The sequence below is a fragment of the Aythya marila genome (genome assembly GCF_965140915.1).
Source record: "Aythya marila genome assembly, chromosome: 5".
Classification (NCBI taxonomy): domain Eukaryota; kingdom Metazoa; phylum Chordata; class Aves; order Anseriformes; family Anatidae; genus Aythya; species Aythya marila.
Genome location: NC_139046.1, coordinates 22,131,960 through 22,149,402, shown reverse-complemented (window position 1 = coordinate 22,149,402; position 17,443 = coordinate 22,131,960). Strand labels below are relative to the sequence as shown.

The 17,443-nt window shown below is 41.9% G+C and overlaps 1 protein-coding gene across 9 annotated transcripts in view; it reads left to right on the top strand.

Annotated features, from left to right (window-relative positions):
- Positions 1-17,443, top strand: part of BRSK2 (BR serine/threonine kinase 2) — a 324,182-nt gene that overhangs the window by 284,091 nt on the left and 22,648 nt on the right. For 6 of the 9 annotated variants that reach the window (XM_082760889.1, XM_082760887.1, XM_082760886.1 and 3 more), the window contains 5 exons: positions 2,800-2,860; positions 6,725-7,337; positions 8,591-8,639; positions 14,966-15,089; positions 17,078-17,258. In XM_082760889.1, the coding sequence (XP_082617015.1) occupies positions 2,800-2,860; positions 6,725-7,337; positions 8,591-8,639; positions 14,966-15,089; positions 17,078-17,258 (1,028 nt within the window). The remainder of the gene's footprint in view (positions 1-2,799; positions 2,861-6,724; positions 7,338-8,590; positions 8,640-14,965; positions 15,090-17,077; positions 17,259-17,443) is intronic. The other 3 variants (XM_082760892.1, XM_082760891.1, XM_082760890.1) reach the window with 1 other exon arrangement.

Below are 17,443 nucleotides of genomic sequence, written 5' to 3'. Positions count from 1 at the left end.
CTGTTCAGAGTTTTTATAGCCAGATTGGAAAGTGTGTCACGTTTATAAAGGTAAATTCTGGGGGATTTATGAAATTGAAGAAGATGCAGGGAAGAACTCCTCAGTCTGGCTGTCATATTCCATACCAGCATGCTCTCATAAAGGGGAAAAGTTTTGAAAATGTACAACTCTCTTTTCACCCACTTAAAATTAACCCATGATTCTTTAAACTCTTTCCGCTGCTCCTCTATACGATTTCCAGTGTGGACAAACTAAGATTTGCTATGAGACCTACTTCTTACGTATTTTGCATGTAAATCAGCAACAGAAATAAAGCTTGTTCGATAGCAATCATGTGGATACTGAATGCATTTCCAGGAGGATTTCACACTAACTCTCTCTTCTGTCCCCTACCTCAGGCTCCTAGGCTGGATGAAAACACAGTACACAGCAACTCTTTTTCAAATATTGTTTCCAATAAGGAACTGGGTGCTGGGAGGGGCGGCTGCCTTGTTTTGCCCTCCATGTGTGTGATCGTTTTTGTAAAAAAAAAAAAATAGGAGGCAGTGGGGCTGGGAGGGGAGAATTCAGGACTGTTGGAAACTCATCTGATTGCAAAGAGAAAATAGCAGATTGGAACTTTTAATCAAGTATCCTGGAATTCAGGTGAGTGTCAGAGAGGACCTTCCCACCATAATTAAGTGTTGGTGGGAACATCTCCTAGTGGAACTTAAATGCCTAAGTAGGTATTTTACTGCATCTCCGGGCACCTATATACTTCCCAAATCTTGTGCAAGGTAATTTTTAGGCTCCTTTTGTAACTTATGGTTTGGAAGAAGCTTTTCCTGATGACTCATACAAGGAAGATTTAAACTAAATGGAGTTCTTATATACACAACACACTTGCATTGCACTCAGCTACCTCAGTTATGGGAGAGGCACATAAAATAGCCTCTCAAAAGTGGAACAGACAGTTTTCCCCTGAAAGTTACTTTCCTTAAATCTTTATCACTGCCCCAGATGATGATGGTGCAAATTCAGATTTAATCAAGTGCAAAAGAATGCCAAGACTGAGCTTGTAGTATTTGTCTGCTGTACTGTGATGGGCAGACAGCAGCAGGGTACATGGGGGGAGTTTCTGCATAGAATGAGTGCCCCAGATTTTCGTGGCACAAATTTAGATTTCATCTGGCAAAAAGACATGCCAGGTCTTCTGGGTTTTACTTAACTGTGATGGACAAACTGAAATAAGATAGAAGAAAAGCCATCAGTATATGGTTTCTCCAGAGGATACAGAGAGAATAGGACCTACCATTGTGTTCAGTTTTACTTACTGTTTCCTTGGAAATGTCTCCTCTTATGCAGTTTTACTTACTTTTTAATAATGCTGCTACTCAAATTTACTTAGGAGGATACATCTGGGAGAACATTTTAGAAACTTTTTAAAAATTATTTTATTATTCTATTACCAGGTTTAAAAGTTTAGTAAATAGAGGCAGTTCATGGTCTAAATTTATTTATATCTTGTCATGTATAAATTGATACTGTCTGACCTGTGTCCATTATAAATAAATGTATGTGTACACACATGCACAGACACACATGAATACACATCCACACATGCACTGTGTTTTCCAAGCATCTACAGGATTTCAACTGGTTATATTTGTTACCTGAAGGCACATAATTGCTTTCACTGCTCTTAGTATAGATGAAACATTGGTAGTTTTGCTGAATTGACATATTTCATAGTGATGGTTGGCCAGCTAGGTTCTTAGCCAAGTCCTCTCCTGTAAGATATTTCAGTCTTCCTGACAATTGTCTTGGACAAAAAAAAAAAAGGACAGAAAGCAGCTGCCTCTGGGGCTCACTCATTTACAGTCAATCAGAGGGTGCTTTTTTTTGTAATGGGCAGCCTACCTCCTGGAAAGTTGTTCTGCTGAAATGTTTGTGTATTTGGCTTGTGCCCTTTCAGCATGTTCAGCATAGCACATTCATATGTTTTGTTGTCCACAGCTGACATTTTTCATAGGTGGCCTTCGTGGGAGAGCATAAGAGCATTACAGTACAGGTTACCTTGTCAGCAAGTAGGACAGTTTATTCTTTGTTAACTGGCCTCTTTTTGAGGGCACCTGGGCTGTTATCCTGTTATTAGTGTAGTCATCAACAACAGCAGAACTAGTTATCCACAGAGAAGACCTGGCTTGTTTAATGCAACACCAGGAAATCTTAGTGGAGAGCAGAGCTGTGAAGTCCAGCAGTGAGAAGCTGGAAAGGCCAGTGTGAGCTTTGAGTTCAGTGGGAAGTTATTGCACAGGAAATGATCATGTATCTTGGTCATGGAGATTTGATTTTTTCCTTAGTATCTCAAGGAATCCCCCACCCTTGTGCCTTATACACACAGTGGCTTTCTGTGTTGCTTGTGACAGAGAACATCTCATGCTGTGTCCACCAGCACTGCACAGAAGAGAATCCTCAGCACCAGCATGAATCTTGACAGTCCTTTTTAGATTCAGCAGTTCAGCTTGCACAGGTCAGATGTGGTAGTTCCCATGTGCTTGAAGGCCAAGAAGGTAGCAACTCCCTCAGTGAAAAGGGATTACAGTATCCTCCTTGAACAAGCAGCATTTCGGAGAGTTTTGCTTTGAGGGCAGGACAACTGCAAAATGCGACAGTAGTGAGAGGAAAGAGTCATGTGCTTTTCCAGTGACAGCCTCCCTCCTTCTCCTCACTTCATGCCTGTGCCTGCGGTGGCTGGTGTTCAGGGTTATTACTCGTCTAAGTTTTCTGAGGGCCTTTTTCCTTATTGTGTCCATTCAGGTCTCGGTCAATCAGCGGAGCATCATCTGGCCTCTCCACCAGTCCTCTCAGCAGTCCAAGGGTAAGTGGTGCTGCTTCAAGATCTGTTGGTCCAATTCACTCACACATGCTTGATGCTTTTCGACATCTGTTGCTGCAGAGCTGTGGCTCTTAGCTGGGATGTTTTGTTTTTCCTTGGCAGCTTGTAAATTTTCATGGGTGTTGAGGGAAATGTTATTTACAAATCCAAGCAGATAATTTATCACCTGTTTTCCCTGCACTGCTAGAGGTACTTCAGGGATCTCACTGTGCCCCTGTCCTTTTTCAATCTCATAAGCGCATTGAATAACATTGCTATGACTAAACACTGCCATATCCAGCTGAAGTCTGTAGACAGCATGGTTTCAGACCATATATCAGGAATTGTTTCACAGCCACTTTCAATCAAGTCACAGTAGAGCAGCAAGCCATGCTGGCTACAATCAACTCCATTCAGTTTTCCAGAGTAGCTTGGATTAGAAAGTAAGACAAAATAAGTTTTATGGATTTGAGGAACAGCAAATTTAAAGGGAAAGTAAGAAGTTGGCTAATTAAGATGAGAACACTCAAACACTATAAATGAGGTATGTCCACAGGTCCTTACTCAATTGGAGTCAACCAGCTACTGATACTCAGCTGATCAAACATAGTTGATAGTCTATCTGTTGCAAAGGTATTTGTTACTAAGTGCAGTGACAGAGGCCTGCCTCTACCTTGATAACTTCTTCAGTATTCTTAGTGTCTGGCAAGGCTGACTTAGTCACTTCAGGACTTTAGTCCTAACAAAAAGGCTGGAGCTTACCATAAAGTCTATAGGGCTATCACAATCCATGGTACCTCAATGTCTGACCCAGAGCTTTCCACATACTTTTCAGGAATTCCTGAGAAGGTGCCATCCCCCATTGGACACAAATATATTTCATGTGTTAGGGTATGGATATACCTATGGATCTTCTCTTATCTATATGAAGATACCATTGGTATTCCAAATATTTTAAATCGTAATTCCCCAGTAATGCGTGTAATTCTTTCACATGAATACACGGTCAAGTGTAAGTTTGCAGGCTAATAAGGCTTCCAACTCCTTGCTTGACTGAACTTTTTTCTGAAACATTCTGGGTTCCTATCAATTGTTACTCTATTTTGCAACTAGCTAAATGTTTGCAGTTCCCCCTGCGCCTTTAACATGCCAGGAACCAGTGAAGATCCATTTCCTTTCCTTCCTTGTTTCTGCACTGGGGCCTCCTGGATGGCAGTGGAATGAAGCAGATGTCTGAGAACTCATGCTTCTGCAGAATGTACTGAAAACAAACAAAACCAGTTTTCTGCACAAAATAAGCATCCAGAGCTGTGAACCTTAGACTTGATCTCATTAATTGATCTCTTGGGATCAGTTTCTGACATCTCAGTAGGTCTACCTCAAAGAATAAAGATGACAAGATCTGTTCCATAGTTGCTGTATCTTAACATTACTACTTAATAGGCAGTTGATTAAATAGTCTTCAAAGGGATTTAGCAGCCAGATGGCATTTTCAGCAGATCATAACCATTTTAAGACAGGTCACGTTTGTAGCTTAAAAGGTAATGCTGGAATAAAAATCATTTATTTCTTTTTAAGTCCATACCTATGCTTCAAATAGCACCTTAGATTATTGAAAGAGAATATACTTTAAAAAGCAAATACACATTTGACTGTATGCACTGCTTAGGTGAAGTTCTATGAGCAATTGAATCCAACAGCAACTAAGAGTTGTTAAATCTCAGAAGAACTTGCTAATGGAGTTCCCCATTGCACCAGCTGAAAGACAGACCTAATCTTGTTCTTTGTTATGTTACTAGAAATGTGATAATTAAGGACGCCCTAGAGATTCATAATGAATTAAGTTGGAGATTAATTCGACTTTGTATCTTTCAAATTTGTTTCTCAAACCATCATACTCATATGATATAAAAATTGCAAGGAAACATTTGCGATCAACAGTCTTTGACGTATATCTGCTGGAGTCATTTGCAAATGGTTAATAGTCAGATGCTGATAGCGACTTCCCTAAATTAACCACTTCCCTTATCTTTTCCCCTTCCTTTCTCATTGGTAATCAGAACTGACCAAAATGGGAGGCTTGGTTTTATCTTTACAATTCTAATAATAATAAAAATATTTTGATTTAGTGATTCTCTTTTAAGTGACCAAACCCTAAGCTCTTCAAAGTCATTAGCAAACTTTAATGCAAACCATTTTAAACATTGCTTTAAATACATCTCTGCATTTTCTAAATATGGCAGCATTATGTTAATCCATTAAACCCAGAAAGTAAACTTACTAGTGAGTTTGCTTACCTGACAATTGAGGCAAGATTACCTTTACACGGCATGTCTGGACAGTGCCTAGCTAGAGCTTCTATCCATTCAGAATGGATAATAATAATAAAAGGTGATAAATAATTTATAATAGTTAATAATTTATAAAAATCAGAAAGTGAATGCAGACCAAAGCTAAAGAGCTGGAGCAGTAATCTGTTATTACAACTCTGCTAGTATTTGTAATCTAAGATGTTTACAGCAATATTTTTAAGGACATTCTTTTTGTTTTCAAAGTGACTTTTACTTCCCACTATCCTTCAAAAAGGCTTCTGTCCTCCCAACTCTGTGTATTGCTGTTTGCTGACTCCACAGGAATGGTTTTCCCAAAACACTTGTAACATGTATAAATGTTATTATTTGGGGGAAAAAAGCATTCATAATCCCATTTTTGATAACTCACTGGTGGATTATGAACTGCGATTGTCTTTTTCTGTTTTAAACTATATCTTACAAACAGTGGTTCCCCGTACCCCTTCACAGAATTGGGACTTAACATCAAATATTGCTGTGACTTTATGACAAAAATCCTGATTACTAAGCTGTCCTCCGATGGCATGAGGGATGTTGCAGGAGAAGCATAAAGTCTGATGGGAAATACCATCTCTTCCCAGATAAATTAATTTTCCAGCCGTCTCTGAAATTCTTGCTATAGCTGTTCACAAATTAAACACCAACCTGAGGTCATGTTTTCCTCTGGGTGTTGCATTCTCCGAAGTCCCCGAGCAGACGCTGAGCGGTTTAACCATCCAGGGGAGGAGGGTGGATGCCAGCAGGGCATCGCTCTCCCTTTCCCACCTCTTTCTGCAAGGGTGGCTACATCTGATGTGTGCATTAAGCCAGAGTCAGGGGTAAAGAGGAGGGACAGAGGTTCTGACCTGTGTGTGCAGTAACCTGTGTTTATCGCCTACCACTCCGTGTGTATCACACACCTGTTTTGAGTTTCATCTCTCCACTGGGTTTGCACGTGGGCACTTTGAGCTGAAAGAGGCGGTCCCATTCTTGGCACATCTCAATTTGTCTGTGGCTTGAGTGGTTCTTCTTCCCTTTCCTCACCTCCCTACGGCATTGTGCTTCTCTCACTGCAGGGCAATCAGAACAATCCCAGAGAGATGGCATTTCTCTCTTCTTTTTTTTTTTTTTCTTGGTTAATTTCTTTCATTATTATTATTATTTATTTATTTTACTTTTCCTTTGTTTTACTTTTCTTTCCATTGTTTTCCTTTGCTGACACGTGGTTGGTTAATAAGATGAAGCCTGTTATGACACTGTTGTTCTTGCTGCTGCCGCTGCTGCTGTTGTTGATTATGCTGTGTTCCCAGCTAACTGCATGTCTTTTTTTTTTGTTTTTTTGTTTGTTCGTTTTTGTTTCTTTGCAAAATCCCTCCCCCCCACTACCCCTTCACCTCCATCTCTTGTGTCTCCTTGTGACATGATGCATCTTTGTGACTCGGATGGATTTTTTTCTGACTTTCCTTTCTCTGCTCGCCCGCTCTATGCGTATTTCACTGTTTTTGATGTGCATGGACACTCTGCGTCTGTCTCGTAGCCTATCAGAAAGTTCTTCATCCCCCCTCAGACCTCCGACCTCCCTTTCTCTCCCCGACCCCAAGTCTCCTTGGACCCTGATGCTTGTAGGAACGCCTCCAGGCCTGGACATGTACTCCAACCAAAGCCAGCACTTCAGCCCAACCCAAAGACGCAGACTTTGCCATCCAAGAGCAAATTGGCCGAAAAACCACTCCAGTCAACTAAATCCAACCCACTCCCTTCCAGCAATGCCAGCACCCCCTCTTCCCAGAACACCCCTGTGCAGAATGCTCAGGGTCGCACGCCTGCTGCCGGCTTTAACCCGCAGCTGGCTGTTCCTAAATTGCAGACCAACCCTATGTCTCCTGTTAGGTTACTCCCTTCTAGTACTGACCCAAGCACCAAATCTATCCCCATCATACAGGTCACCCCTCACCCCTCTCCAAGGGGAAGTCCCCTCCCTACCCCCAAGGGGACACCTGTCCATACGCCAAAGGAGAGCCCAGCAGGCACACCCAACCCAACACCACCATCCAGCCCCAGCATTGGAGGAATGCCATGGAGGACACGACTCAACTCAATCAAGAATAGTTTCCTGGGGTCTCCTCGCTTCCATCGCCGGAAATTGCAAGGTGAGTACTCTGCCCTGATGTACCAGGGTGGTTCTGGTTTGGGCAGCCATTCAGTAGCAATTTGATGCCTCTCTGTGGCTCTGCAAGTTTAATGTAGCAAGGACTGAATATTGGTATCGAGAGCGGTAGTGTCAGGCAGCCCTAGCCCAAGGCGTGTGTCAGCAGGCTCTGTAAATCCACTGCACCTGCTCCAACAGCATCTCCTGAGCCCTCTTCACGCTCTAGCAGTACAGATCCTACTATCCCTGTCTTGGTTCTTAGGACACAAGAAAATTTTATCTTCAGCTCACCACTTATTTTGCCAGCAAACCTAGAGCTCTGATATTTCCCCTATGGCTGTACTCTGCTGCCTCTCTGCAGCCACAGGCTGAGCCTTATGCTGCAAAAAGATGGCCAGTGGCAACAGGCTGAAATTGTCTTTCTGAGGTGCAGCTTCTTTGATGTTGGTTAGTGCTTTTTATACCTCCTTTGATAATTGGTGTAAAAATTGCCCTAATACAAAAACAGTGTTTTCATTTCTGCTGGCATGTTTCAGTTTTCAGTGTCTCTAGAGTGTTGAGATGTGCAAAATTGTCTTCTTCAAGCTCCAAGTGGCTTCTCATATTCAGGCAAAGAGCACCTGAAGTCACATGTATTATCCTCAGATAGCAGCAGCAGCTATCCCAATGCCCTGTGCTTTTACAGGATCCTCTCAGAAAGGAGGATTACAGCTGTGGAAGAGTTAGGTTTTGGACTGTGATGGTCAGGGACATTGTCTCAGAGTTGGCCAGAGAACTGCTGAGAGTTGCAGCAGTGACTGAGCTGCATCCAAATGGCCTGGTGTGGCAGACTTGTACTTCTACTTCGTGTTAGAAAATTCCACAGGGATTCCTGATATTTTCAGTGACTGAAAGAGACTTTGGATAATGCCCATTACATAAAGTGTGAGAATTGGCTCATGAAATAGTAGTAAACAAGTTGTAAGGCAATCAGATTGGCACAGTGTTTGGGTCAGGACCAGAAACCATTGAAGCCAACACAAGATTTTCTAGTGATTTAAGGAAGGGTAGGTTGAAATGCATCACCTGTTTATATACAGTGATCTAGGGACACATGACCGATGTTCAAATGTCAGAACTAATCTGCAGTCAATGGGCAGATGAAAGAGGGTACGGTGTCAGAAGTCTTTCATTTTTATAATAGCAGAAAAAGGAAGGTGTACTGATTCGATTTCTTTTCTCCCTCCCTCTCTTTGGCTGTGCATGCATGGGCAGTACCTACACCAGAGGAGATGTCCAATTTAACCCCGGAATCATCCCCAGAGTAAGTAAATTGCCAGTACGCTACTTCTTTTCCAGCACCTACCAGTGTCATTTCCTTGCTTGAATGTCATAGGGTGGCTGTTTCTGCTCTGAGTCAGTATCTGACTGTAATATGTTATCTCACAAGTGGGATGCAGATGTCAAATGGTCCCTCTGCTAAAGACCCTGAATAAAATCTGTACTTCAGTAATGGCAGTGGTGTCAGTGGGTGATAAAACAGTCTCCCAGTAAGCAGCTCATTTAGTCATGGCATGCTGAGTTTCCTAGTCTTGGAACATCTTCCCATTCTCTTCTTCCATTTGATTCTCAAGCAGATGACTCTTGAGGATAGTCAATGGCTTACAATGGCACTAACTATGCCATCAAAAGTCTTCTTAGAACATGAGAGCTTGCATCCTCAAGATAACATGCAGAAGCCTCTGCTAGGATGATTCCAAGGAGTCTTAAGCTTGGATAGTAAATGCAGTATTAATTCTGGACAGCAACACTGGGAGGTGCAGAAGCTGTTTCATATTCACCAGACTCATTCCTTAAAGTCAGTGTACATTTCAACCATTTCACTGCACAAATGTGCGTCACTGCATGGCAGGTTTGGAAGTCCCTGCCAGAGAGTGCTGCTCCAAACACTTCCTAATATATGCAACAGATGCCAAATTATTCCTTTTTATTTTCACAGCTTGTGTTTGTGCACCCAATGCCCATCGACTTTCCCTGCCAACCAAGACAATTTGGCCTTTTGTCAAGATACTTGCGTGAAATATTCATGAGTCATAGATGAAAATTGTGGGCCTAAAGTTTTCTAATTGGTGATAATGGTATTGCCTTAAGAACTTTTCCCAGACCTGGCATGTATCTGATGGGCGGTCTATTTCTAATGCTGTAGAATGGAGAGGGATAATAAGGAAAAGGAGAGGGAGAAGTAAGGAAATAGCAAAGGTTAGTAAAAGAAATCCAGGAAGAAGAATGGAATAAATTGTGTTTTCAGTACTTTGGAGAATTTACTAACAAGGGGCATGAGAGAATTTCATAAAATAAACATATCCTTACAGAATAAATATGTGATATTCTCATCTCAATTGTTTTTAAGGCTGCTAAAGCAGAAAAGCCACTAAATGAAGTCCCTTCCCTCTGTGTTGGTAGATGTTCTTCTGCGAATTTACTGGCTTCCGTACTTCCTACTCACCCTTTAAAAGCTGGTATACAGAAGTAGTGTCTGTCATTTGAGGCAGTTTGGATGCAAGTCAAAGCCTAAGGCCCTTTTTTCTTTTTCCGTATAATTGCTAAATTAATGAGTTCAGTTGGGCTGCACCCTCCAGTAAACATAATAAAAGTCATAAAAAATAATGAACTAGATTTTATTTTAATGGTAGGTGTCTTGTTGCTCAGTGCCCACTTCAACATATCTTTTTTTTTTTTTTTTCTGATATTTTCTTCCTTTCTGTAAGAAATAAGATATCCTTATCAAGAGCTCTATTGACCTCATGGGTTGAGTGATAAAAATGCATGTCCTTGGTGTGGTACAGCATTCTTTAATGACTGACATTCATTTAACAAACCTGATGTTTAGGTAATAAACTTTGACATGTCTGGATAATATTATTCTTTCTCACATGAAAAAGAAATGCTATTATTTATGCCAAGCAAGTGAACTTCTGGAGGTTATAGATCCGCGCACCCAGGGACAGTGAGGCTCTCCAAAGGTGAAACAGTCAGACACTCCAAAAGTAGATAATGGAACAGCATTATAACAGTAAGAAATTCAGTGTGAAGTAATAAAGCAGTAGCCTCTATTTTCATGCTAATCTATTTGCTTTTTTCATCAACTGGACAACTGGTTAGATTCCCTAGAGTAATCTATGTACCCAGCCTCCCTTCCATGTCTCTTACCTGCCTCTCCCTTACGAGGCTTCTCATCACAAGAGGAGCTTTTTAATTGGAAGTACTTTTTTCACTGCTTACAGTGTGATTTTCTAAGGCGATGCTGAAGATGTTCAATTCATACTTGTGTTATTCCAAGTTAGTAGCACTTAGCAAGCCCTGTCAGGAGGGAAACCTTAATTGCGTGATTTTAATCTGAAGCTATTGCATGTTCTTCAGTGGAATTATGCCCTGTGTGTACAAGCACAATTAGTTCTGCCAATTTCAAGGAGAAAAGATTTGGATTAGGGTTTGGAGAAAGATAAAGTAAAGGCTACACTTCTGACTGGGGCTGTGAAAGGGCTGCCAAAGAAGTAGATACACACAAAAAGCCTTCTGTTTTGAGCAGTATTTCCTGGGAGCCCTAAGTGAGGTAGGTGTTGGTCCTGGATGCTGACTAGGGTTAGGGTTTGGAGAAAGACAAAGCACAGAGGCCCACAGAGTCCTGCTGGCCACACTGTTTCTGATACAAACCATGATGCTGTTGGCCTTCTTGGCCACCTGAGCACACCACTGGCTCATATTCAGCCAGCTGTCGACCAATCCCCCCAGGTCCCTTCCCACTGGACAGCTTTCCAGCCACTGTTCCCCCAGTCTGTAACATTGCGTGGGATTGTTGGGCCCCATGTGCAGGATGCAGCACTTGCCCTTGTTGAACCTCACCCCGTTGGCCTCAGCCCATTTGTCCAGCCTATCCAGATCCCTCTGCACACCACCCCTGCCCTCAAGCAGATCAACATTTGTGCCTAGCTTGGTGTTGTCTGCAAACTTAATGAGGGTACACTCCATCCCCTCGTCCAGATAACTGATATTAAAGAGAACTAGTCCCAATAACTGAGCCCTCAGGGACACCACTTGTGACCAGCCACCGACTGGATTTAACTCCATTCACTATGACTCTTTGGGCCCAGCCACCCAGCCATTTTTTTACTCAGAGAAGTGTACAACCATCCAAGCCATGAGCAGCCAGTTTCTCCAGAAGAATGCTGGAGAAGAATGATAAGCAGTGTCAAAAGCTTTTATAAAATCTAGCTATAAAATCTAGCTAGACCACATCCACAGCCTTTCCCTCATCCACTAAGTGTGTCACCTCATCATAGAAGGCGATAAGGTTAGTCAAGCAGGACCTGCCTTTCGTAACCCCATGCTGACTGGGCCCATCACGTGGTTGTCCTGTAAGTGCCACCTGATGGCACCCCAGATAATCTGTTCCATGAGCTTCCCTGGCACCAAGGCCGGACTGACAGGCCTGTAGTTCCCTGGGTCTCTCCTGTTAGCCAGGAGTGCTGATAAATGATAGAAAGTGGCTTGGTGAGCACTTCTGCCAGCTCTCTCAGTACCCTCGGGTGGATCCCATCAGGCCCCGTAGACTTGTGTACATTTAAGTGGTGTAGCAGGTCACTGATCATTTCCTCTTGGATTATGAGGGCTCCATTCTGCTCCCTGTCCCTACCTACCAGCTCAGGAAGGTGGGTACCCAGAGAACATCTGGTCTTACTACTAAAGACTGAGGAAAAGAAGGCATTAAGTACCTCAGCCTTTTCTTCATCCCTTGTCACTATGTTTCCTCCCACATCCAATAAAGGAGGAAGATTCTCCTTAGTCTATCTTTTCTTGTTTATGTATTTACGAAAATATTTCTTATTATCCTTAATGGCAGTAGCCAGACTGAGATCAAGCTGGGCCTTGGCCCTTCTAATTTTCTCCGTGCACAGCCTCAACATCTTTGTAGGCTTCCTGAGTGGCCTGCTTCTTCTCCCAAAGGTCATAAACTCTTCCTCTTTTTTTTTTTTTTTTTTTTTTTTTTTTTTCCTGAGCTCTAGCCAAAACTGTCTGGTCATCCAGGCTGGTCTTCTTCCCCACTGGTTCATCTTTTAGCACATGGAGACAGCATGCTCTTGTGTCTTCAGGATTTCCTTCTTGAAACGTGTCCAGCCTTCCTGAATTCCTTTGCCCTTCAAGACTGTCTCTCAAGGGACTCTGCCAACCAGTTTTCTAAACAGACCAAATCTGCTGTCTGGAAGCTAAAACCTCTCCTTACTTTTCCAATAATCAAAACCTGTTAATTCATGATCACTGTACTGAAGGTGGCCTCCAACCTTCACATCACCCACATGTCCTCTGTTCACAAAGAAAAGGTCCAGCAGGACACCTTACTCAGTTGGCTCACTTACCAGCTCTCAGGAAGCTATCTCCCACACACTCCAGAAACCTCCTAGGCTGTTTTGTTTCTGCTGTATTTCCAGCAAACATCTGGTAAGTTGAAGTCCCCCATGAGAGCAAGAGCTAGCGATTGTGAGACTTCTCACAGCTCCTTACAGAATATTTCGTCTATGAAATCTCACACAACACCAGCAAAATTATGTCCTGAATTCCAGGTATTTGCAATCTGGAGCACAGCCCAGGCTATCAGAGTCAGTATTAGTATGTATAACCTTGCCAAAGTAAAGAGCCCACCTTGACTCTGTAGACTCTAGACCAAGTTTCCACACTGAACAGCAGAAAACCTCCCTGTGTTCTGGGGCTCTTTTAACCTATCTATAAATGAAGTTCCCACAAAATCATTAATGAAAATAAAAATATAAAAAGTAATAGATGGCAGATCTGCAGTTAAATATTCACACTGTTTCTAGGCCCAGCTTCCAAGGAGAATGTGTGACATGCACTGGGCCCCTGGAGTCCCAGTAGCCAAGCACTGTTCGGAATATGATAGATCCAAGCCTAAGAGAACCAGACATTTTAGATGGATAACCAGGTGCAAATTTACTAATTACCATAGACCCTTTACATGCAGGGAGCTATTGCCCCAGCTCTCCAGGGGCTTGCAGAGTTGTTATGGTGTGTGTGAGACACATGAGCTAATTAGTATGTAATTTCCTTTCACACTCTAACCCTGGCTCCTTAACGACCCATTTAAATGAGAGGCCCTTTCTCTTTACTGCTCCCTATGCTAATCTTTGGCTCACTGGCTTAATTACAGCTGCCTATGAATATTTTAGGGAGTGACAGTTTTCCAGCCCACTTTAATTGAGTGGGGAATGGTGGTTTACCAAATTGCAAGTGAATCTTTTTGTTCTCTTACCTTCCAATGCCCGTAATAGGTGGCATCAAATGATTATGTGCACAACCGAGCTGTTCTCCAGTTGTGGTGTTTCCATACTCCTTTCTCTTCTCATCTCTGCCCTTTCTCATTCTACCCTTCCTCATTCTTCTTCAACTGCAGGTTGTCTTCTTCTGTTGAGTGGCGAATGTCCACTAAACGTGGAAGCCTATTGCTTGGCTTTTTAAAATACCCTCTAGAGGAAAAAACCTGCACTCTTTTGAAGGCAGGTCTTTTAATCTCTGACTTATTCATGCTAAATTCTTCTCTGCTAGAACATGGCTGATTTCATTGGAATTTTTCCTGGACTTAGCTTGGTCCAGCAATTCTTTGCCCACATATCATGGCTGACAGCATCTTCTCTCCCCTCAAAACATTAACTTTCAGAGGTGTTACCTCCAAGCTCTGGGTAGTTTCTCTCAGTAACATACCTGCCCTATTTTCACTTTAGCCTGTTTAACTTGAAAGTGAATTTCAACAAAGTGCACTGCAATGGTAAAACAATAAGCAAAATCAAACATTTGCTTATATGATCAGAGTGAAAAAGGCAGTTTCATTTTATGATGAAACCGACATCTGATGCTGAAAGGAGCTGTAGAGTTGGATTGCTATCAGTGGAAAGCCTGAGCTGTGTTTTCTGTGGTTCTGATATCTTCTCTCTTAGTACTGAAAATTCCTTCTTTTCCAGAGTTTGCTGATTTAGAAAGATTTTGAATGGGACTAATGAATGGGACCATGTTTGTCCTGGCCCTCTGGGTAGGAGTAGATTTTACTTTCTGACAGGTTGGAGGCCCAGTGAAACCTCTAGTTTGCTTTAAAAAGCCAGATCATATGATTGTACTGTCAGTACAAGAGGACACCTTTGGAAATGGAACTTTTGAAGTCTGAGAACACAAAAGGTGTTGAAACTGGGCAGGAGGGAACTTAAATCCCTATGTTGACAGCATCCACATATTGTCACCAAAAAATGGAGAGATCCTTGGAGACATTTCAGAAATATGTCCCCAGATTTATATGAATTGTATGTGTGGAGTATTAATTGGTATATTGACTTTATAGAAGAGTTACTCCTGGTTTTAGATTGTTGGTCACACCTGCTGCCAGAGTTGCAATGACTGGACCATTATTTTAACAGTTTTCACTAAGTGAGCGGGATGTTCTCTGACTGTGAGCCACCTATTGTAATATCACATCTGGGGTGTTATCAATACTTTCTTTTGCAGGTGTTTTTTTTTTTTTTTTTTCTAGCTGGGAAATCTAAGAAATAGTACTCAATATTCTAAACCGTCTCTTTCTTTTCATCACATCAGGCTTGCCAAAAAATCCTGGTTTGGTAACTTTATCAACCTGGAGAAAGAAGAACAGATTTTTGTGGTCATTAAGGACAAACCACTAAGCTCCATTAAGGCTGATATTGTCCACGCTTTCCTCTCGGTAAGTCAGCCCAACTGCCTGTTGGAGGCATTGCTCATTGGTGAGACCAAGGCCTCCTTGTGCCATATGTTACTGGGCAGGGTCTCTGCTCCTTCAAATGCATCCTCTGTGTATTTAAATTATGCATCATGTTAATTCAGGCCTCCACTGTACTCTGTCAAAATTTCTAACTATAGAAAGTACTCTTATAAGGTGAGAAAAGTTTTCAACCTTCTTGCCAGGGTCTCCAGGTTACCAGTGTTTGGAATATCAGTGCAGTTAGAGCACACTGGCAATGCAGTATCACGACATTGATTTGCTGCTTTGTCACACTTATCTTGCAGTCACCATCTGTGCAAAAGACTGGGCCTCCCTGTGTATGCCCTCCACCACTTTAATCAGACAAAAAGCCTGTCTCACACCTGCATTTATTACTTTAGATCTCCTCTTCTCTGCTTTACGGCAGATAGAAGGGTAATTTCTTCTGGTGAGGAGAGTATCAGTTGTTACAGATGCTCTTTATTTACAATCTAAGAAAGTCTGCTGTGTGAGCGGAGAAAATGTCCTTTTTTTTTTTTTCCTACAGAACCTCCTTATTCTCACCATTTAGAAGTACCAGTGAAGAAAAAGGTCGGCAGAGTAAACTTGATTTGACAGATTTTTCAATTCAAGGGTTTTTAAAGCATAATGACACTTTTTTTCAAATAGTATTAAAAGAAGACAGTTTAATTTATTTTATTGTTTGTTGAATTGGTGTTATTTTCCACAAAATATTGCTCTTCTTTTTATTCTCTATGATGCTACAATGAATTTCTTAAAAAACAGCTGTAATCCTTTTAACTGTTCATACACAGTACAGGCATACAGGGAGTGAGTGCAGTATAGTAACATCCATCAAACACTGTTATCTATCTCAGATTGGTTGGAAGCAGCTATGTTACTCTACCCTGTATTTAGCTATGCTTGTGGGCTTAGTATAGCATAGTGTACATTACTGCTTAAGTTAGTGATCCTGTGCATACCCTACATGTGTGGTGCGAGGTGTGATGCGGTGATTTGTGTGCAAACCCTGTGAATCACCTCTTTCAGCCAACTTCAAATTAAATGTATTGTAAGAGCCTGCTAAGTAAGTCTGTAAGGCCAGCTTCTTCTTCAGAATTCATCTGTGATTTTTCCTCCAAAATTTGATGTCAGATTTCCAAGTGTTTGGGGGATTTTTTGAAAATCTTGTCTTTTGTGAAACAATAAATAGAATATGAGGGTATGTTAAATTCTAATAGGATCTGTGAATCGTGACTGCTTGAAAATTAGGCAGTTGTGAAGTTCTGCCACAGCTGTGATGATACAGATATTGGATAACACCAGAAGGCTTCTCAAAATTGTTTTACATATTGATAGGAATTGTGATTTGCGTAAGTTAATAGCAGGCATGCTGTCCCTGTGGATATCCCAGAAACTTGTCTAAGTGTCTGCTTCTTGTCCCGATGTTTCTTTGACAGCACAGAATCACCAAACAACTGAGGTTGGAAATTACTTAAGGAAGTCTATAGTCCAACTTCCTGCTCAAAACAGGATCAGCTATGAGATCAGACCAGGCTGCTCAGGTTGTTGTTATATCCAGCCATATCTCACTGACTTTTCTAGTCCCTCCCTTAATATCCCTTCTCACCAAAGCAAAAGGCATTTCTCAAAACTGGTAGATGAGCAGGAAAAGAAAGACTCAGTGTATGAAGCTGTGCAGCATGGAATTTATAAGCATGCTAGGTATTCCATCAGTATTTATCCTTTAAATTTAGGTCATTCCTTTAAGGAACAGTGCCTTCTTGCATGTTGCCAAGCAATCTACACTCTTACTGATCTCACAAGAATGCCCTGAATATTACAAATTCAAGTCCAGAAGCAAATCTAGCAAATCATACACATTCTGGAAATACGTATTGCTGTAAACTGAACTTTGCAATTCTTCCCTTTTTGAACTGGTTCTACTATCTTCTGCCAACCTGTTTCAGATTCCAAGCCTCAGTCACAGTGTCATCTCCCAGACAAGTTTCCGTGCAGAATACAAGTCCACAGGAGGTCCTGCTGTCTTCCAGAAGCCAGTGAAGTTCCAGGTGGACATAACGTACACAGAAGGGGGAGAGGCGCAGAAGGAGAATGGGATTTATTCTGTCACTTTCACACTCTTATCAGGTAACCATGGCAAAGCTCTAACATGGGTGCAAGTTGTCTCTGTCCTTGCTGATATGGAAGCCTGCAAAGAGAGGTCTTCCAGGGGAAAGATCCATACAGTGGGTAAAAGGAGGATACTGGGAACAAGAATGGCATTGGTAGTGATAGACATGCTTGGGAGGGCAAGAGATTCCCAAAGAGGTGAA